Genomic DNA, 23671 nt, shown 5'->3' on the forward strand with positions numbered 1-23671 from the left:
GATGTGTATCAGGAAATACCATATTCACACATTTGAGTGTGTGAAGGAATCTACTTATAACTTCTGAAATACTCATGCAAATGCCAGAGCATTGTACATCTAAAGATCTCTAGCGCCAATATTACTATCTCTCCAGAATGTATCTCTGGTCTCCACTCTTTCCTCCAGCTTACTAAGTTTGAAGGAAAACATAGTTAATGAATTACAAGACATTGTAACATTTTTATAGCCTGTTCCCCACGGACAAATGGGAGTATTGAGGAAAACCCCACGAAGTGGCAATAAGATCTTGAGAGTGGCCATTCATACTTCCATCTGATGCCAATGGGCAACAAAAAATGTGGGACAGAAGTCCTTGTTGACCATTGTGAAAACTAACTGAGCTACCATGAAGTGTATGAAATGATACAGTTACAGTGCTAGTCCTGAGCTAGTTCTGCCAGACTGTCACAAAACTCCAAACCTCGTGAAGTCTCCTGGCATTAGGTCAAACATGGGCAAAGAAACATCCTGCTGAATACCAAATACTTTTCTCCCTTGGTTGATGAATCAGTGCTCCTTAATGTTTCACTTCGAAAAATATTAAGGTTGGCAAGGATGGAAGATGTACTCTAGGTGGGTCTATCACTAGGTGTGCTTGATAGCTATACAATAACCAAGCTGATTGAACCTTGCTTGTTAGATTCTCTGTCCTTTCTTTCCTCCTCCCACTCTAGTGGGACTGTCTATTCTTTCCAGCCTGGCAGTTAGACACTCAATTGTTCTGCCATTCTCACATTCCAGTCAATTAATCTGAACTATCAATAGCCTTTCTCCCCTAGCACTCCAACCCTTCCTCCAGCTGTTGCATAAATGCTACCCCCTTCCTATTCCCTGTCCATCACCATGCATCTCCGCCCCCAACCTAATTCATTTCAGCTCTAATGAAGAGTCATCTAGACTGAAAATGTTAGCTTTCTTTCTCTCCATGGATGCTGCCTGACCCGCTGTGATCTCCAGCATTTTTTTGTTTTCAGTAGAGATTCCAGCGTCTGCAAAATGTGCTCCTGAATCCTGAAGAATATTGTTGCTAGACTAGGCCTGTGACAAGTGGGAAGGAAACCAACAAGGGGGGAAAACATACTTGACCTCACCCTCATCAATCTCCCTGTCACAGATGCATCAATCTGTGACACCATCAGTAAAAGTGCCTGCCATATAGTCTTTGTGGAGATGAAGTCCCACCTTCACACTGAGGATACCCATCATTGTGTTGTGAGGTACCACCAAAAGCTAAATGGGATGGATCAAACAGATCTATTAGCTAAACACTGGGCATTTATTAGAAGCAGCGAAATTATACTCCGATACAATCTGCAGCTTCATGACACTACACATCCTGCATGACTAAAGTAACACCAGGCATACCTAAAAATGAGGTGTCAACCAGTTCAAGGTACAAAATAGGACTACTTATGCATCAAACAGCATAACCAGTAAGTTACAGATAAAAAGTCCACACCAATGGACTGCTTCAGTATCAGAGAAGGTTCTGAAGAAGAATCACTGGTTTCAAAATGTTAATGTGCTTTTTCTCCACAGATGCTGCCACACATGCTGAGTTTCTCTATTTTTGGATTAGATCTAAGCTCTGCCATCCTGTCACATCACGTAATGACTGTAGACAATTGGAGGTGGTGGATCCACAAATATCCCACTCAATTCCAATATATATCTGCAGAAGTTCCTCAGGGTAGTCTTTGGCCCAAATATCTGCAGCTGCTTCATTTGTGATTTTCCCTCTGTCATAAGATCAGAAGTAGGGATATTCTCTAATAATTGCACAATGTTCAGCACCATTTGCAACTCCTCAAATACTGAAACAGTCCATGTTTAAATGCTGAAAGACCTGGATAATATCAAGGTGTCTGCTGACAAGTTGCAAGCGACATTTGTGCCACTCCAGGGCCAGGCAATTACTAACTCCAACAAGTGAGAATCTAACATTGCTCCTTGACATTCAACAGAATTACTATCACTACATCCCCACTATCAAAATCCTTGAAGTTACCATTGGCCAGATACTGAACTGGACAAGCCTTATAAATACAAAAGCAAGTGAGAGGCTAGAAATCTTCTAGCGACTAACTCATTTTCCAACTTGCCAAAGTTTGTCCATCATTGAAGCTTAAGTCAGGAGTGTGATGGAATATTTCCCACTTGCCTGGATGAATGCAGTTTCAATCACACACAAGAAGCTTGATACCATCTAGGACAAGCAAACATGCTAATTGCCACCACATCGAAAAACATTCACCCCTTTCAACATCGACACTCAGTAGCAACAATGTGCGCAATCTACATGACGTACGGCAGAAATTCACCAAAGATCGCTAGACAGTATCTTCCAAATCCATGACCATTACCAACTTGAAGGACAAGAGCAGCAGATCCGTGGGAATACCACGTCTTACCAATCCCCTTCTGAGTTACTCACCATTCTGACTTGGATGTATAAATCACTGTTCCTTCAGTGACATCTACACTGAATGAGTGAATAAAAAATAAAACTTACTTGCCACGCTTCTCAGACATAACACTCAAAATAAATCATTGTAGGCCCACAGCTCCCAAGCTGAAGTTACATGAGGACCAACTTGTAGAGGACCTAACAATCAGATTTGTTAATGCAGAATTTATTCCACAAATAGTTGATGAACTGGCAACAGATTTTGACTAGCTGTTTTCCAACCCTCAAGATAATGAAGAAGCTAGCCTGATACTGAGAGGGACTGATGATCAGGGAAGTACGTTTTCAGCTGATACATTCGCCTGTTAGATGCTGTTCAAGATCTTTTAGAATTAGCATGATAGGTGGGTTTTGTTCTATTTATGTCCTGTACCTTGCTGACACTTTCTATGTAGCTGGTTTAATCAATGGACGATACCCCAGGGCAAAGTTACAAGTGTGCAACAGGCAGTGAGCGTCTGGGAGCTTTTTATTTTATTCGTTCATAGGAATGTGGGCATCATTGGCAAAGTCATGATTTATTGACCAAACCTAATATGCCTGGAGTAAGTCGTAATGAGCTGCCTTGGGACAAACTTTAGAACACCTCTAGATCTTTGTAGGCACCAGACATGTTATTTCATATGGCCGATGATCTGGTGCAACGGGGCCTGAGTGGAGCATGACACATACTTCATTCTGTATCAGACAGGTAGCAATAGCCAAGCTCTAACCATGTAATAAGATTGAGAGTGCAGGACTGCAGTGGTCTGGAGTTAAGAAGTAGTGCAGGATGATGACATCATTGCAATCAGTAGGAAAACAGATGCATAACTATCACAAAGCAGTTCATTACGTGCAAACCCTTCCTCTTCACAGCTTCTACTACAATAGACAAGTTTCATATGCACAGTCAGTGATATTCTGCATGTTGGAGACCCTGTAAGTTTTGCAAATGAGCGCATGCCCCTGACATTTTGCTTTGTGATGGCTTTGGGGACTGATATGATTCATTGGCTTTCACAGAAAGTGATGTGTGCTGCCAACTGGAGGATATACATGATTGATTGATCGATATCACCTGTTGTATCCTGAAATAGTTACAAATCATTAAAGTTCGAGGCCACAATTACAATAACGCCACTGAGAAGGGCATAAGAATCTTTGTGCATTGCTGCAGTAGATGACAGAAGTTTGGAAGAAGCCACTCAGTAAATCTGAGAACCTTCAATAATCTGCATGTGTGACATTTTGGATCCATATGCACAGAAGGGGTGAGGCCTTCTGTGAGTCACCTTTCTCTGCCTCTTCTGTCAGTAGCTCCCTAGGCCTAACCCTGCTGTGTCTTCTGATCCAGCCATAATAGCAATCTATTGTGGATACTTGTTGGCTGGTTTCGTTGGATAAATTGTTAATTTCAATTAGGCAATCTGTTGTCTAACCCACGTTGAAAGTGGAAATGGCCACTTTGCAGTAAGTTGATGCCTGTGACCATTTGAAGTGAATATTCTTTGGTTGATCTGAAAAACCACTTCAGCCCATGGAAGCCCCATGTATAAAAATCAGAGTATGGAATTCAAGATTCAACAATGCATATCAATGCATAAGTTGTAAGGCCAAGCAATGACAGCTGTAGCTACAAAAAGCACACTGTTTGCCAAACTGGGTGGCTTCTGGCAATTACCTCTGGACAAAGAATCCAAATGAATGACAACTTTCATCAAACCAGCTGGAAGACACTGCTGCAATTGATGACTCTTTATGATTAAATCAACACTGGGAATTTTTCAAAGAATGATGGCCAATATTCTTCAAGGATTAGAAGGGGTCATCTGCTTTTTTTTGACATTCTATTCATGTTTCAGTCACATCAGAATTTGATGACAAAGGGAGAATAGTGTTACAATGTTTGCAAAAAGCAAAACTTACTCTTATTGACTAAAGCAAATTCACACAGCCAGCCATTACGTTTTTGCTCACGCAGCGATCATCAATCAAGCCTTTCCCTCAACTAACCTAACCAATTGAAGACTTTCTACCACCTTGTGATATTGCCAAACTTTAAATTCATGTACATTGTCAATCATGGAGGAAAATTCTTATTCAATCTGGCACAGGTAAATGAAGAGTGAGGAGGATTGCCAGGCAATACAACAGGGCAGATAGTTGGAGACTTGGACGGAGAATTGGCAGAAGCAATTTAATCTGGACAAAATGCATTTTCGAAGGTCTAATACAGGAGGGAAGTATATAGTAAATGACAGAACACTTAGAAGCATTAACAGTTAAAGGAATCTAGACACATAGGTCCATAATTTACTGAAAGTGGCAACACAGGTGAATAAGGTGGTTAAGAAGTTGTATCGCATGCTTGGGATACAAGCAGGACACAGAGTATGAGAAATGGCAAGGCACGTTACAGTTGTATAGAACTTTAGTTAAATCACATTTGGAATACTGCATACATTTGTGGTCACCAGGATGATGTGGAGGCTTTTGAGAGAGTACAGAAAAGGCTTATCAGGATGCTGCCATGTTTGAAGGGTATTAGCTATATGGAGAGATTTGACAAACTTGGTTTGTTTTCATTTGAACGAGAGAGACTTGGGGGGGGGGGGGGGGGTGACCAGATAGAGGTTTACAAAATGATGAGAGGCATGGATGGAATGCATAGTTGGAGTATTGTTTCTAGGGTAAAATGTCAAATCCATGGGGACATAGGTTAAAGGTAAAAGGGGGTAAAGCTCAAAGGAGACGTGAAAGGCACTGAGAGTGGTAAGTGCCTCGAAAGTACTGCCTAAAGACCTGGTAGAAATAGATAGAAAATCAATATTTAAGAGGCAGCTTGACAGGTACAAGAATAAGTAGAAAATAGAGGGATATGGACTGTGTAAAGGTAAAAGGTTTTTAGGTTAGTAAAGCAGCATGTGTTATTTCAGGCTTCGAAGGCTGAACAGCTTGCTCCTATGCTGTTCTGTTCTTTGAACCACAATGACAATTGTTTAGATACAACTAAGCATCGTATTGGCAAGACAAAACAGTTTTTTCAAGAGATTACATCTATCTTTAAAATAAGAAAAAGTTAGGGTCTAGGCTACTTTATTAATATATTTTGAGGGTGTCTGGTCCATAACGGTGCTAGATCTCCTCAAACTCCAGGGGAAGATATTTCTCTTAGTTATTGACTATAACTCTTGATGGATTAAGGTTAAATATCTGCACAGTCACGCCTCAGTGTACCAAAGGGAAATACTTAAGGACATTTTTGATACGCATGGTATTCCAGACCTCATTATTTCGGATAATAGTCCACAATTTTCCAGTGAATGGGTGCAACTTCACAGAGTTCTATAGGTTTGCGCACATCACCAATTCACTAGCAACCACAAGCAAATGTTGGAACTGAAAGAAAATTTTGGATGATCAAAACCTTGTTGAATAAAAATGATGATTTAATTGTGACTTTTGAGTGACAGTCACACATTATTTCAGAACAGTCTGGCTTCATGTTAATAGGAAAAAGATTACAGATTCTCAACTTTCTTCTCTTCCACAATGCTCATGCAGTGAATCATGAGAACAGAGAGAGAGAAGGAAGAGTGCTATGCAAGAGTAGAGTGGTGCTGGAAAAGCACAGCAAGTGAGGCAGCATCTGAGGAGCAGGAAAGTTGTCGTTTCGGGCAAAAGCCCTTCATCAGGATGCTGCCTGACCTGCTCTGCTTTTCTAGCACCACTCTAATCTTGATTCTAATCTCCAGCATCTGCAGTACCCACTTTCACCTAGAGTGCTATACAAGTCAAACTAGAAAATACAACTAACATCACAAAGCCCATAACTTGAAAGAACTCTCTGAGGGGAACTGGTGCAAAATAGGAATCAGAATTGGGAAAAACCCAAAGAAACGGTGGATGCTGTAAATTAGAAACAAAAACAAAAATTGCTGGAAAAGCTCAGCAGGTCTGGCAGCATCAGTGGAGAGAAATCAGATTTAACATTTCGTGTCAGGTGACCCTTCCTCAGAATACTGATTTCTCTCCACAGATTCAGAGGACGTGCTGAACTTTTACAGCAATTTCTGATTTTGTATCAGAATTGGGAGTGCCAAATTCTAAAATAAAACAGCATGGCAGCTGATATATTATCATATAGATACTGAGAATGGAATAGTTAAGAAGATACAGGGGATTTTGGTATCTACATAAAGACGACCTTCACTGGAATGGACCAGTTATCCACAGGATCTGGACGAAGACCTAAAACCAAGCTGTATTCTAAGAATGTTCACATATGATTACTCAACTGATTTTGAGAAAAAGACAATAGGAGAACAGAAATCATCTAGCTCCTCCAAAAAGGCTGAGAACAGATCAGGGAGATAGAGATATCGCTGTGAACCAGAAATGAAAACAGATATTGTGGATAGGCATGTGTAGGTGTGTCTGCATGTAGGCAGGTTAAAGTGTGTGTATGTGTTGATAGGTAGGCACGTGTGTATTTATCGATAAGTAGGTGTGTGTGTGTGTGTGTGTGTAAGTGAAAGAGGGACTGTGTGAGAGTGTGTTGATCTTTATGCTAAGCCTCATTGATTACATAGTTACAAGACATTTTAATAAAAGGTAATCTTACCAACAGTTTCTTCCAGCAGTTTCTATTGACCTTAACCAAGTAGGTGACCTCTCTGAAGAACCACTATGATGATATCAACAGACCAGTACATGTGACAACTTTGACCTGGATGGCATCATGTTTCTCGAGTTTGTACTCATCCAAGCACGTGGAGAGCATGTCAACACACTCCTGACTTGTGGCTTGTAAATAGTGGGCACAGTTTGGAGAGTCAGGGGACGACATACTGACTGCATAGTTCCCAGCTTCTGACCTGCTTTTGTAGATACATGCTTACGTGGCCAGTTCAATGAGTTTTTTTTTTATTGGTTATTGATGACCTCCCCAAGGATGGCACGGTAATGCCATTGACTGCATTTCATCTTGATAGATGAACTCCCCAATGAAAATTCAGCCCATTAACTATGTTTTTCTTTCTGCAGATGCCTTTTAAAGATAGTCAAATATAATGATATAGTTTTATTGAGTGCTGCAGTGGATTCAGTAAATTTTATGCAGATGAATGTTTCATTGCCTTATATCGATCCTACTATTGATTACACATGCAGACCTTTATTTACAAAGTCTATGAATTACTGTTCAATATGAAAATATCAGAATACTAAATTGCCAATTGCTAAATCAAATGACGTGCATCTTTATAAACAGAAGAAGCATCTACAGCAATTTGCATGAAACTTTTTTTAAAAACGTAATTCACTCTCATTCCAACACTATTATTTGGCAAGGCTGCTTAGAAATCATATTGTGTGTTGCCAACACCAAGATGTCTGACAAAGATGGCCACTCTCTGCACATGAGCAGGTGACACCAATGACATCACACCATGACATTGTTTTCTTTGTCATGATGCATTTGAGCCTGCGCAGTTGGCATTACATGGCAGACAAATTGTTAACTGGGAGCATTCTTAGGGCTGTTTATTGTAGTAATTCCAGTTTAATCAAAGCTGATTTGGCTGCTATCAAAGATTTTCAAGGAGGACAAAGTTTTGCTGTCCATGAAATTCTTTATGGAAAGGAAAGAAGGCATTCATTTTGTCACAAGGCAATGTCAACCTTATGTTAGGAAATATGTTGAGAAACTTTGAAACAATCAAGGAAAATAGTAATATTTTTCTCTAAATTCCAGTCATAGGTTGACTGGTTGCATTCCCTGGATTGTAGTTGTTGTTATTGTTCCTGCCCCTCTTAGGTCTGCAGACTGGGGGCTAACTCTACCTTAGGTGATTGCTCAGATGTTGGTCCCAAACAGCACCAAGATTTTATGGGCAGTGTCAACTTTGTCCCTGTCAGCTGCTATTCCATCATGTGGTAAGTAGGTGTGTGTGTGTGTGTGTGTGTGTGTGTGTGTGTGTGTGTGTGTGTGTGTGTGTGTGTGTGTGTGTGTGTGTGTGTGTGTGTGTTATGTGTGTGTTGTGTGTGAATTTCAAAATTAAAATTTGCAAATATCATGTTATAGTATGACTAGAAGCCTATAAGAATTCTGATTTTGATTTCGTTTTGACAGTTAATGTATTATTAATTCTGTTATGAGCATTATACCTTGCCAAGTCATAATGACAGACATTCATCCCCTGTATGCAGTGTTGGAATTCTCTTAGGATTCAGTCAGGTTTTGTCATGCAAAGTAATGCTTCTCTAGTGCTGAAGGATACAAGCATGTCACAATAAAGAACAAGGGAATCAGTTTATTTTACATTTGACACACTTGCTCCCTTACCCCTGGGTTCATTTCTTTTAAAATAACTCTACATTGTTAGACATTATATGGAAGACCAAGCTTAAAGTTGTTAAAATTTCAAAACCTACAAATTACAGTAACAAGCATGACTTTTGTAAAATTTGATCTGCAATACAACACATAAAACTCTTTTCCTGTTAATGTTAATAGAAGGAAACAGACCATTTGAAGCAATAAGCATAGTTAAAAAGAATGTTAATGAAGAACTGAACACGCAATGCTAGGTATGTTGCTTATTTTTTGGGGTGGGGGGTGGGAGGTCACTGTTGTTGATTGGTTAACACAGTTGGTTAGAAACCTACATTGTAATACACAGAGATATCAACAGTGTCAATTCAGTTCTTATAGTGGCTGAGACCCTGCCTTGCCTGAGGGCACGGTGACCCTCAGGTTAAACTCACTCCCAGATGTTCCTCTGCTACCTCTACCCTTGACGTGCTAGTCCCTGATCAATCATTGCTGTCTGTCTTGCTGGCCATTCCTGCTGTACAGCCCTCATCTCCAGTTCCTAAGTCCAAAATGTTCACCAAGCTAGATGGTTGGATAAAACAAGTCACGGTATTTTTTGATAATTTTCTTCACAGGATACAATCTCCGATCCACTGCTGTGGTGTCCCAGCTAATTCTCTTTATACTCTTATAATCCAGCTAAACACATTAACTAAATAAGTAAGTGACAGCCATTTAAACGGGTGGAAGTTAGTCCTAATCAAACAAGTGTAAGGACCTTGTCTTTTTGCTCTATTTTTCACTGCATACTGAAATTGGAAAACTAGGTAAAAACAATGACTGCAGATGCTGGAAACCAGAGTCTAGATTAGAGTGGCGCTGGAAAAGCACACCAGTTCAGGCAGCATCCGAGGAGCAGTAGTATTGACGTTTCGGGCAAAAGCCCTTCATCAGGAATACAGGCAGAGAGCCTGAAGGGTGGAGAGACAAATGAGAGGAGGGTGGGGGTGGGGAGAAAGTAGCATCGAGTCCAAAGGTGAGTGGGGGAGGGGATGAAGGTGATAGGTTGGGGTGGGGGTGGGGGGGGGGGGGGGGGGGGGAGGGTGGAGTGGATAGGTGGAAAAGATGATAGACAGGTAGGACAAGTCATGGGGACAGTGCTGAGCTGGAAGTTTGGAACTAGGGTGAGGTGGGGGAAGGGGAAATGAGGAAACTGTTGAAGTCCACATTGATGCCCTGGGGTTGAAATGTTCTGAGGCGGAAGATGAGACGTTCTTCCTCCAGGCGTCTGGTGGTGAGGGAGCGGTGGTGAAGGAGGCCCAGGACCTCCATGTCCTCAGCAGAGTGGGAGGGAGAGTTGAAATGTTGGGCCACAATATTACTGCTCCTCGGATGCTGCCCCATCTCTCGATGTTTGTGTCAATGTCTCAGCCCGGTCTCTCATCGGCAAATGGCAATGCCTCAACCCAGTCTCTCGCTGTTCGTGGTGGTGTCTCAGCCCGGTATCTCGCTGTTTGTGTCAATGTCTCAGCCCGGTCTCTCGCTGTATGTGGTGGTGTCTCAGCCCCGTCTCTCGCAGTATGTGGCGGTGTCTCAGCCCGGTCTCTCGCTGTTTGTGTCAATGTCTCAGCCCCGTCTCTCGCTGTTTGTGTCAATGTCTCAGCCCGGTCTCTCGCTGTATGTGGCGGTGTCTCAGCCCGGTCTCTCGCTGTATGTGGCGGTGTCTCAGCCCCGTCTCTCGCTGTATGTGGCGGTGTCTCAGCCCGGTCTCTCGCTGTATGTGGTGGTGTCTCAGCCCCGTCTCTCGCTGTATGTGGCGGTGTCTCAGCCCGGTCTCTCGCTGTTTGTGTCAATGTCTCAGCCCCGTCTCTCGCTGTTTGTGTCAATGTCTCAGCCCGGTCTCTCGCTGTATGTGGCGGTGTCTCAGCCCCGTCTCTCGCTGTATGTGGCGGTGTCTCAGCCCGGTCTCTCGCTGTATGTGGCGGTGTCTCAGCCCCGTCTCTCGCTGTATGTGGCGGTGTCTCAGCCCGGTCTCTCGCTGTATGTGGCGGTGTCTCAGCCCGGTCTCTCGCTGTTTGTGGCGGTGTCTCAGCCCGGTCTCTCGCTGTTTGTGGTGGTGTCTCAGCCCGGTCTCTCGCTGTTTGTGGCGGTGTCTCAGCCCCATCTCTCGTTGTTTGTGTCAATGTCTCAGCCCGGTCTCTCGCTGTATGTGGCGGTGTCTCAGCCCGGTCTCTCGCTGTATGTGGTGGTGTCTCAGCCCGGTCTCTCGCTGTTTGTGTCAATGTCTCAGCCCGGTCTCTCGCTGTATGTGGCGGTGTCTCAGCCCCGTCTCTCGCTGTATGTGGCGGTGTCTCAGCCTGGTCTCTCGCTGTATGTGGCGGTGTCTCAGCCTGGTCTCTCGCTGTATGTGGCGGTGTCTCAGCCCGGTCTCTCGCTGTATGTGGCGGTGTCTCAGCCTGGTCTCTCGCTGTATGTGGCGGTGTCTCAGCCTGGTCTCTCGCTGTATGTGGCGGTGTCTCAGCCTGGTCTCTCGTTGTTCGTGGTGCTGTCTCAAGCCAGTCTCTTGCTGTTTGTGTCAATGTCTCAGCCCCGTCTCTCGCTGTTTGTGTCAATGTCTCAGCTCGGTCTCTCGCTGTATGTGGCGGTGTCTCAGCCTGGTCTCTCGCTGTTTGTGGCGGTGTCTCAGCCCCGTCTCTCGCTGTTTGTGTCAATGTCTCAGCCCGGTCTCTCGTTGTTCATGGCTGTGTCTCAGCCCGGTCTCTCGCTGTTTGTGGCGGTGTCTCAGCCCGGTCTCTCGCTGTATGTGGCGGTGTCTCAGCCTGGTCTCTCGCTGTATGTGGCGGTGTCTCAGCCTGGTCTCTCGCTGTATGTGGCGGTGTCTCAGCCCGTTCTCTCGCTGTATGTGGCGGTGTCTCAGCCTGGTCTCTTGCTGTATGTGGCGGTGTCTCAGCCTGGTCTCTCGCTGTATGTGGCGGTGTCTCAGCCTAGTCTCTTGTTGTTCGTGGTGCTGTCTCAAGCCGGTCTCTTGCTGTTTGTGTCAATGTCTCAGCCCCGTCTCTCACTGTTTGTGTCAATGTCTCAGCCCGGTCTCTCGCTGTATGTGGCGGTGTCTCAGCCCGGTCTCTCGCTGTTTGTGGCGGTGTCTCAGCCCCGTCTCTCGCTGTTTGTATCAATGTCTCAGCCCGGTCTCTCGCTGTATGTGGCGGTGTCTCAGCCCGGTCTCTCGCTGTATGTGGTGGTGTCTCAGCCCGGTCTCTCGCTGTATGTGGTGGTGTCTCAGCCCGGTCTCTCGCTGTACGTGGCGGTGTCTCAGCCCCGTCTCTCGCTGTATGTGGCGGTGTCTCAGCCCGGTCTCTCGCTGTATGTGGTGGTGTCTCAGCCCCGTCTCTCGCTGTATGTGGCGGTGTCTCAGCCCGGTCTCTCGCTGTTTGTGGCGGTGTCTCAGCCCCGTCTCTCGCTGTATGTGGCGGTGTCTCAGCCCGGTCTCTCGCTGTATGTGGTGGTGTCTCAGCCCGGTCTCTCGCTGTATGTGGCGGTGTCTCAGCCCCGTCTCTCGCTGTATGTGGCGGTGTCTCAGCCTGGTCTCTTGCTGTATGTGGCGGTGTCTCAGCCTGGTCTCTCGCTGTATGTGGCGGTGTCTCAGCCTGGTCTCTCGTTGTTCGTGGTGCTGTCTCAAGCCGGTCTCTTGCTGTTTGTGTCAATGTCTCAGCCCCGTCTCTCGCTGTTTGTGTCAATGTCTCAGCCCGGTCTCTCGTTGTATGTGGCGGTGTCTCAGCCTGGTCTCTCGCTGTATGTGGCGGTGTCTCAGCCTGGTCTCTTGCTGTATATGGCGGTGTCTCAGCCTGGTCTCTCGTTGTTCGTGGTATTGTCTCAAGCCGGTCTCTTGCTGTTTGTGGTGATGTCTCACCCCGGTCTCTCCCTGTTCATGGTGGTGTCTCATCCTGGTCTCTCACTGTTCATGGCGGTGTCTCAGCCCAGTCTCTCACTGTTCATGGCGGTGTCTCATCCTGGTCTCTCACTGTTCATGGCGGTGTCTCAGCCTGGTCTCTTGCTGTTCATGGCAGTGTCTCAGCCCAGTCTCTCATTGGCAAATGGCAGTATCTCAGCCCGGTCTCTTGGTGTTCGTGGCTGTGTCTCAGTCTGGTTTCTCACAGCTCGGGACAGTGTCTCAGCCCAGTCTTGCGGCTCTTGGCGGTGTCTTAGCCCGGTCTCTTGCAGCTATTGGAAATGTCTCAGCCTGCTCTCTTGGTGGCTCTTGGCAGTGTCACAGCCCGGTCTCTTGGCAGCACACGGTGGTGTCTCATCCCGGTCTCTCATGACTCTTGGTAATGTCTCAGCCCAATCTCTTGCAGCTCTTGGCAGTTTCTCAGCCTGTTCTCCAGTGGTTTGAGGCAGTGTTTCAGTCTCTCGTGGCTGGTGCCAGTGTCTTAGCCTGGTCTCTTGGTGGCTCATGGCGCTCTCTCAGTGTGAGAGTGGGTCCTGCCCAGCCATGTTCCAAGGCCTGGGGGAGAAGGGGGAGGCGACAGCTTCAAAGGCAGTTGCAGTGATGGCGTCACAGCCCAACGTGGAAAAAGCAAGCAGTGAGGGAGGTCCCTAGTATCTGCAGCAGCGGCATCGAGAACAGGCAGTGTTCAAGAACAGCCCCTGTGAGTTGTAACACCCATCCTATTTAGAACATCTCTTGCAATGACTTCTCTTCCTGCTCCTGCACAGTTATCTCTTCTGTTCCCCCAAGGATCTATCCTTGACCCTCTCCTATTTGTTATTTACAGGCTGCTTCTTGGCAATTTCATCCAAAACCACAGCATTGGGTTTCTTATACGCTAATGACCCTCAGCCTTACCTCCCTCCCTCTTTCAACTCCTGCACTGTTGCTAAGTTACCAGACTGCTTGTCCAACATCTAGCACAAGATAAGCAGAAATTTCTTCCATTAAATATTGAGAAGAATTAAGTCATTGTTCTTGGTAGCTGCTCAAAACTTAATTCCCTAGTTATCGACTCCCTCTCTCTCTCCCTGGCACAATATAAGATCTGCTGTTCTTCATCCTGAGAAGAATCCACACACTTAGCAAATGCTTTACTTTGACCTCTAGTATCTCAGTCCTCACTTTCTCCTACAAGTATAAAATCAATTTATTAAGAACAGATTTGATATCTGTTCAATTTCTGGCAAATATCGACATCATATTAAGATCAACTCTTTCTACTTCCATAACACCATCAAATTCAACCAATCACAAATCATCTGCTGGCAAAACCCTCAGTCTTGCCTTTGTTATCTCTGCATGACTATTCCAATGCACACTCAGCTTGTCATCTAAAACTCCACTATCCATGTCCCAACTTGCAAGAAATCCCATTTCCCTGTCAGCCTAAATCTCGTTGACCCATTTTGGTTCCTGGACAAAAGCAATGTCTTAATTTAAAAACTGTCATTCACGTTTTCAAATTCGTGAATTGTTTCAATCTTTCCTTTCTCTGTAACTTCCTGTAGTCTTCCACCCTTCGAAATATCTGCACTGTTCTAATTCTGGCCTCTTGTGCATTCCCAATTTTATTCACACCAACATTGGTAGCTATTACCTAGCCCCAAACTCTGGAATATCCTTGCAACAATTCTCCACCACCCTACTTCATTTTTGTCTTTGAAGGCACGCCTAAGCCCGCCTGTTTGACCAAGTCTGTAGTCAGTTGTTAGCTGTATCATAATTGCACCCGTGAAGTGATCCGGGATGTTTCAATACATTAAAGACAGAATATAAACATAGTTTGTTGTTCTTTTTGTGCTGTTAAGTAGAAAACACAGCTGCCAATTTATGTGTAGCAAGCTGTTTGAAACAACAATGTAATATTGACCAGATAATTATTTTGTGAAGTTGTTTGATGGATAAATATTGGCCAGGATGCTGAGGGCAGCTCCCCAAACTCTACTTTGAAATAGTGTCATGGGATCTTTTATATCCACCCAAGTGAGCAAATGCAGACTCAGCCTCGATATTTGTTCTCAAGTTCGGGAGTGGCTATGAAATCACAACTTCTTTACTGAATGCATAAGTTTCTGAAGCAGAGTAGAGAATGTGAACAACTGAGAGCAACAGCTAATCCAGAATGGAAGATGAACTGTTATGGATTTTAAACCTAGATACTGAAAATAGTGTTACATTTTTGATCATTAAAGATGGGACTTTGGAATCAAAAAAACACTTTCTAAATTTCTGGACAACACCAAATTGGCAAGCATAGTCTAGCAGGATTACATTTTAAACCATCTTTTATTTTAAATGTAAATGGTTAGTTTAGAACACAATTCTTTACAAGACAAATTTTTCAATATACCAAGAATTTGAGGTCTCTTACTTTATCCACTGTGTGATGATACTGTGGCTTCCAAAGGTGTATTTTGTCCTGTTTTATTTTGAAGAGAGATTTTAGGATAGAGGAGTAGAGCTGCCTATTAGTAATGAAGTAAACAGCTTGTGAGGCTTTTGGTTTTTTCAAAAATTGGAATAATAGAAGCACAATTTGGTGGAGTCAGGCTCCCACAGAACCAGGCTTTTAATTTAGCTTTCAACTGTTGTTAGGGTTTGAATATGGCTGTAGAAGCTACTACATCTACCTCGGCCACAGCAAAAAAGCTGGAGTTCACTCTGCTCCCAAAATCATATGCGAGACAGTTTATTTTACTCAATTTGCCTTTGCCAAGGGTGTGTTTATGGGATGTTAATAAATTGGAACAGTTGCTGTTTAGTAGTTAATTAATTTATTATTCTGTTAAGTTTTCCAATAGAGTTAAAGTTACATTAGTTCTTTTTTCTTTAGTTTGCATTCAACTTTAGGGTAAGAATAAAGTGTGTTTTGCTTACAGACGAGTAGTCTAACCAATTGCATTACATCTGGAACACAGCATCTTACACTTACCTTTACATAAGATAAAAATTAGCATCTAGCTACCTCGCTGATATATTTGAGGATGGTTTAGTGTGGTCCATAACATCTATGAGCATATAGGCTGCTGTCATTCTTTTGAAGTGTAAATACTTTGCACCTCCTTGCCAGTAAAAGACCTTGGTCCCATTTAACCTCCAACAAACAAACTACACCAGCTTCTGTTGGGCAGACTATACTGCAGATCACCTCACTCCTTATATTTTATCTTAAATTGAAGACACAGTTCCCAAAAGTTGCCATATACAAAACTATACACAGACACTGGAGAAGGTGCAGAGAAAAAAATGCAATTTGATACCAGAAACATATGGACGTACGTATCAGAAAATCAGATGATCAGATTGGTTCTCTTTTGTCCAGCAAAAAGGCTAGGGGTAATGCCATAGAGATGTTAAAAAGTCTGAAATTTTTTGATACAGTGGATACAAAAAATATTTCTTCTTGTAGGAAAGAGCTTGACTAAAGCTTATCAGTACAAGATAGTCATCTAGAAATTCAAATGGGAGTTCAATAGAAACATATTTATAGAAAGAATGGTGAGAATGTAAAACTCCTTTCCACAGGGAATGCTTAAATGATTAGTACAGATATATTTAAAGAGAAGCTAGACAAGTATATGAGGTAGAAGGGAATGGAGGGTTACAATGAGTGCAGCATGAATGGCAGCAGGGACTAGTTGGTAGAATGGAACGGTTCTGTGTTGTGTATCCTATTGAATTCTGTGTAATTCCATATAAATTGATTTGTCAGATGAATTCTGAGAAAACAATTCTCAATCCTTTCTACGGATTTTGAGCACCAAATTCAAAGATTTGTCTCACCTGTTTGTCCAGGAGGAGGAGTACCAGTTGAACCTCGTGGCAGGCATATAAAAACGGTCAAAACTGCAGCTTTGTTTCCTGAACAGGGCTCCACAGCAATAGGTTTGGGGGCTCCCTGCGAAACATAAAACAATATATGTAAAACCAAAACTGCCAAATAAAGATTGCCTACTTTGGTACAGTATATTGCGCTTTCCAATTATCACAGCATGGAAATTTATAACACAATGCTGGTCATACCATTAATCAAGCTTGCAGTGGGAGTGGAGCTTCACAAGAACTAAAATTAGTTTATTTAATTCCACTTCTATGCCAAAGCAGGCAAAACGATTGCACAAAAGTGCTTTAGTGCAACTCAAGATTTCACAGAAGTCATAGAATTTAGAAAGCTGCTTTTGAAATTATTTTTAAAAAATTTATTAGCTTGAAGAAAGCATAATGTACTGTTCAAAAGATTTCTCCACAGCTGTGGTACTTCCAATCATAACCTTCAGCTGACAATAAGGTGATTTGTTTATGAATGATTAGATGCAAAGCGAAATAGAAGAATTGGGTCAAAGATAATCATCACAATGAGGTATCTTTGCAAGATTAAATGGATTATCTTACATATCCATCAGATTCTTTTCAAAATCTCAAAATAATTGAGAAGCAATTGATGCAAAATGTCAATCCAAATGAAAGTCACTAAACTAAGACAGTCAATTGGTCGTATTTATTTATAATGTTACTCTATTGTATCTCTATTTCAACTGATCATTATTTAGAATCATAAAGACATGAACAAGAAGAACAAGTAGGATTTCCACGATATTAATCTGTCATATTTCTATGTTTGAACAAATTGGAGAACAGTTAGCTTCATTCTTTCATTTTACCCAATAAACAATAACTTTTCAGACACGTGGTTTACATTGATGTTTCCAGGTCCTGGCCCATTTTCAATCCTTTTAACCTCACTGCTATAATCCAATTAGGATGGTGAACTGATTCCTTTCATTGTCACACCAGCCACAACAAAGCGTGAATTTAAGGAGAGGTGATATTGCCAATTATATATATCAAATATTGTTCAGTACTAGATCTTGTTCCTCAGATAGCAAATAAAGAGCTAATCTATTGCAATAAAAAAAACTTATTCAAGCTAAATGTAAAGACAGTGACCAAGAAAAATTAAACTGTACAATTATATATAACTACACATCTAGAAAAATAACATGTATACACATGCAACCAGCAAGTCATGAAAGAACATAAAAATTCATTGGAGTGTCACCTTAAAAGTATTTTTATGAAGTAATAGGTATACTCAGAAAAAAAATGCACAGATCATCCCAAAGCTAACTTGTGTCTGAAGACACTTTGCATACAAGCAGTTGGAGACAGTCGCAGATCTGAATTTAGGAACTCTTCACATATAGAATGAGGTCTTATAATAGTTTTCAACTTTCAAAATTCAATCAGAGAGAGAGAAAGAGAGAGAGAGAGAGAGTAGGAAGGGGCTATTGCTCCTGAGGCAAGTTATCTCAAAAGTTGAATCCAATACTAGTGTCTCCTTGGTCATGTGATCACTCCCTGAACATGTTGCAGTTTTTGTGGGCTAAATCTGACCTGATTGGCAGAGTGTCATTTTTGACAATTTGGAGGGTTTCCCTCAGCAAACCTTAGTGAGTTTTCTAATGCTATCTTTCCAAATGCATCTTATTAACTATGGACTGTGTTCTTATAGCACCCTGCACATCATATTCTCCCTCTTGGCACAGGTGGAGGCACTGGCCAATGCCACCAGTGCCATCTTTAAAGTTCAGCTGTATATCAAGTCAAGAGTTGGCAGTCTGCAGGTAGCTTTCATGGTTGGTTTTATTCACCTCATTCATGTTGGACAGAGAGTAATTGGTACTGTTGTTTGGTGAGAACCTGGAAGCCATGTTGGTCAGGAGCTGTGTATGGTCACTGCCCATGAGCGTGCCCTGTGGTATTAGTGACTGATGGGAGTTCCAGAGAAGCAAGTGATGAGCTGGAGTCACCAGATCGCTGCCCTGACTTTCATGTTGGGCATTATCATATAGTTTCTACATGACGGTTGGAAAAGTTGGAAACTAAATATCACTGAGTTAAGATGATGTCATAATGAAGTTGTACGTGCAAGCAAATAGAGCTCTTGCCACTGTCCAGCGAGAATCTCATCTTATCATTCAACAATTGATGGTTGGAAAATGAAATTTTCTGCTCCTGACAATGAAAAACCACTCAATGCTGACCTCATATGGATTCACTCAATTTATTGCCAATTCCCACACTATTCAGGGACTGGGAAAAAGCCATGTTTCTATCTAGGCAGTCTTTTCCTTGAAAGTGCAACATTGCTGCTACTGTAACCAGTGCCTTTTGATTTACAAAATTGGTTTTCAAAAATTCAAGACAAGTAGTGTGTATATATCTATATATACAAAAGGTACATATCCAGTCAATATTGTAAATGAATACTTTGGATAACACATCTTCGTAAGAAGACACTCATATAAAAGCGCAAGAAATAAAGCAGAAATAGACCAAATAGTCCAACGAAACTGCTTCACCACTGAATGTGCTCATGGGCTGATCTTCAGCTCCACTTTCCTCCTATTCTCCTTATCCCTTGATTCCTAAGACACCAAAAATCTATATTTCCCAGTCTGGATGGGGAGGGAGAATTCCAAAGTGTTAGAAACCTTTCATTCCTCCTCAACTCAGTTATAAATAATGGTCTCATCCTGAGACTGTCTTCATTTTCTTTAAACTGAAGAGACAATCTTATAGTATCTACTATATCAAGCCCAGTTAGAATTTTTATAAATTAAGTCACCATGAAATCACTCTTCTACACAGAGAATGTAGTCCTCTCATCAAAGTCTAAGAGTCCAAGGAAGGGAACCTATGCTGTACCACTTCCAATGCAATATATCTTTTAAATATGGAGACCAAAAAAACTATACACAGTGCTCCAGATGTGGTCTCACTAAATCTCTGTACAATTTTAACAAAACTTATTTATTCTTGTACTCCAATCTTTTATTTGTGATAAAGACCAATATGCCATTTGTCTTCTTATTGCATCTTGTACCTACATGCTAACTTTCTGTGTTTCTTATATGAATACATTCAACTCTCTGTGAATCTTTTCCTATTCTAATAACCAAAATGAATGACTTCAAACTCCCCTACATTTTAAGCTATCTATTGCCTTGTGACCTACTCACTTAACTTGACTATTTCAGTGCATCTCAGATATGCCCAAGGCATACCTTTCCAGCCAAGACTGTATCATTATCAAACTTCAGATACATTACATTCTTTCTCTTCACAGAAGTCATTAACATATATTGTAAATAGCTGAGGACCCCAGAACTGACCTATCTGACACTTCACCATTCACTGTCTAACAACCTCAAAATGCCCTGCCTATGTTTACTGTCTGCTTTCTGTTCAATATCAATCCTCTATTCATGTTACTATAGTACATCCAATACCATTAGCCCTTATCTTGTCTATTAACACTTTGTAAGACACATTACCAAATGCCTTTTGGAAATTCATGTATACAGATAGTGACTTGATTAGTGGTGCTGGAAGAGCACAGCAGTTCAGGCAGCATCGAACGAGCAGCGAAATCGACGTTTCGGGCAAAAGCCCTTCTGAAGATGGCACATTTTGTTAAGCCTTTCCACTTGCACTCACCAGTACATTTTGCAAGAAGATGAATGTAAATGTTCATTTCCTTTACATTTATACTGTTGCAAATTGTCCTGATGAGTGCATGACAAAAAGCTTTGACAAAATGTGAATTTTTTTCAGCATACTCAAATCCAGGTATACTTCATGTACTGATTTGTGTGTATCTGCCTCAACATAATTAAAAAATTTTAAGAATTTTAGGAACATGAAACCAGTTAGTCGTTTGTTTGGACTGATGTCTTTTTTAAATGCTTACCTTCTCACTATAATGCTCCAGAAATGAACACTGCTAATTCTTCAACATGCACATTTTTAAAGAGATTTACCAGGATGCTGTCTGGAATGGAGGGTTTGAGTTATAAGGAGAAGCTAGATAGGCTGGAACTTTTTACATTGGAGCGTAGGAGGTTGAGAGATGACCTTATAGAGGTTATTAAAATAATGAGGGGTACAGATAAGGCGAATGGCAGGTGCCTTTTCCCTACCATGAAGGATTTCAAGACTAGGGGACACATTTTTAAAGTCAGAGAAGAAAGATTTCAAAAAGACAAAGGGGCAATTTTTTTTACACACAGAAAGTAGTTCATGTGCAGAATGAACTTCCAGTGGAAGTGGTAGATTCGGTTACAGTTACAAAGTTTAAAAAACATTTAGATAAATACATGAATAAGAAATGGTTGGAGAGATATGGCTCAAGTACAGGCAGTTGGGACTAGTTTTGTTTGGGATTATGTTCAGCATGGACTGGTTGGACCAAAGGGCCGGTTTCTGTGCTGTCTGATTCTGTATTCTGTAATTCAATAGCTTTCCTGGCTCCATGCATTTTTTTTAACCGTTGTGTAAAAGGGAAGTTTTTCACTTTCTGACTTAGAGCTTCCTAATTATTAAAAAATGCCCCCTGTTACTTTATTCCTTCATTGCAGCAAACAACCTATTGAGTTTTACTTGGTCATTTCACTTTTTGGTAACTTCAAATAGGCATTTGTCTCTCCTAACCCAAAGAGTACAAGGTGAACTTAACCACTTCTCATAGTGTAATTTCTGCACACTCTACTAAGGGTAGCACAGTGGCTCACTGGTTAACACTGCTGCCTCACAGCACCAGAGTCCCAGGTTTGATTCCAGCCTCGGGCGACTGTCTGTGTGGAGTTTGCACATTCTCCTCGTGTCTATGTGAGTTTCCTCTCACAGTCCAAAGATGTGCAGGTCAGGTGAATTGGCCATGCTAAATTGCCCATAGTGTTAGGTGCGTTAGTCAGAGGGAAATGGCCTGGGTGGGTTACTCTTCGGAGGGTCAGTGTGGACTTGTTGGGCCGAAGGGAAATCTAATCTAATCTTCCACTCTTCTAAAGGTCGTACTAGGAGGTTACTATTTAAAAACAGCAGGTCACCCATTTAAGACAGAGATGAGGAGAATTTATTTTTATAGAGGACTTTTTTTGTTTTTGTTTTTGGAATTTTGGAAACAAAATCTTTGAATGTTTTTAAGGTAGGGGTGGATCAATGCTTCGCAAGCAAGGGGGCGAGAGCCTATCAGGGACAAGTGGGAATGTGGAGTATTCAGATTAGACATGATTTTATTGAATGGAGGATAAAATTCATGAGACTGAGTGGCCTACTCCTGTTCTGAATTTGTATGTTTACATACAACAACAAAGAAATTGTGTGCAGGCATCTGATAACTTCATGCTTTATCTAATAGTTTACAACTGAAAGAACAATTTATCTGTTCGCTTTATGTTCAACACTGAGTTTGATGGGTCTTGTAGAGTAACAATATAACATAATGCATCTTGAGTTTTGATGTCTTGCTCTTGTATTAATTGACTTTAAAAGTGTAAAACAGCAATGAAACCTGTATGAATGTATTCTTTCAAAACAATTAACACATACTATGATCCAAAAATCATACCTGGTAGAGTATAGAGGAGACAACAAATCCTTCAATTATTTTTTGCAATGCACGAGCTTTTTACACTTTTTGTGAATCTCGCACACACCATGAAGGAAGCATTTGTTATGCAACCTTTGTGGAAAACCTTAGATAGCTGCAGGGCCACACAGCTTACAGGGAACATTGTAAGAGACAACCTGAAACTACAGATTCCCATAAATTATGAACTGCAGAGAACCTTCAATGCACCACAACCCATACAAGTTAAAACCTGGCACATACATAGATCAGCACAAATCATGAATTAATTTTAAGATTTGGCTTTTGTGCAATGGGGTTTTGTTTTACACAGTATTCATAGGGACGTAGAAATTATTGTCTCTCAAGGAGTGAATGCTTGTACAACTCACTAACAGGAATTGTGCTTTTTTGGTCACTATGGTCATTGGATAAAGTATTTTTCATGCGTCAGAATTTTTTTAAACTATGCTTATAAATGTTATTTTGAAATAGAATAATCTTATAAAAAAGGGATTGCCAATTCAAATCATTAAAGTGCCTGTAATTGTTTGGTTTTATTGAGATTATCTAATGGTCCTAAACTCATAATAGAAATGGAAAGTAATAGAAAATGTTACAATATTTATATGAATACCATATTATAATCAATGTTGAGAAATTAAGACTAATTGTGAAGAAACCATCGTAAGTAGAAAAAAATTAGAAAGATGAGCTATTGGTTGTAGGTAGGAAGAAGGCCAAACTAAGGGTGATATGGAGTCCATGGTTTTGATATTTTAGAGAAAAATGGACATCTCAAAAGTAATTAAGATACTGGGATATGAGTCAATATAATATGTCACCTAACTGAATTAATATATATAACTCAGTTACAAATCACACAACACCAGGTTATAGTCCAACAGGTTTAATTGGAAGCACTAGCTTTTAGAGTGTTGTTCCTTCATCAGGTGGTTGATGAACAACACCTGATGAAGGAGTGGCACTCCGAAAGCTAATGCTTCCAATTAAACCTGTTGGACTATAACCTGGTATAGTGTGATATGTAACTTTGTACACCCCAGTCCAACACCGGCATCTCCAAATCATGAATATATAACTCAGAGAAGACCTTAACATTTACTGTTTTAAACCTGAGAAAACTCTGCTCCTCCTCATCATAACCAAACTATGAATAAATTTTCCAAGCAGCATTGATTTGTATTTCTTGAAGGAATTCCATGGTTGGCAATATATTGTGACAAAATAAATGGTTTCTGTATGTCTCAGGATATGGATTTGTACATGAATGCAGAAATGTGCATAACTGTTCAGTTTATGCTTTCATGGAATACGAGCATCTTGGCAAGGCCTGCATTTGTTGTCTATCCCTAACTGCCTTTGAGAAGATGGCAGAAGAGTTTTATGAACCACTGCAGTCTCTAAGTTTTAATCCCAACGTGGTGCTGTGGTGATTGATGTGTA

The 23671-nt window shown here is 41.6% G+C and overlaps 1 protein-coding gene across 2 annotated transcripts in view; it reads right to left on the reverse strand.

Moving 5' to 3' along the window:
• Window positions 1–23671, reverse strand: part of atrnl1b (attractin-like 1b) — a 928830-nt gene that overhangs the window by 37955 nt on the left and 867204 nt on the right. For both annotated transcript variants that reach the window (XM_072557357.1, XM_072557356.1), the window contains one exon: window positions 16579–16693. In XM_072557357.1, coding sequence (XP_072413458.1) covers window positions 16579–16693 — 115 coding nt within the window. The remainder of the gene's footprint in view (window positions 1–16578; window positions 16694–23671) is intronic.

Source organism: Chiloscyllium punctatum, chromosome 38 (genome assembly GCF_047496795.1).
Source record: "Chiloscyllium punctatum isolate Juve2018m chromosome 38, sChiPun1.3, whole genome shotgun sequence".
Classification (NCBI taxonomy): Eukaryota; Metazoa; Chordata; class Chondrichthyes; order Orectolobiformes; family Hemiscylliidae; genus Chiloscyllium; species Chiloscyllium punctatum.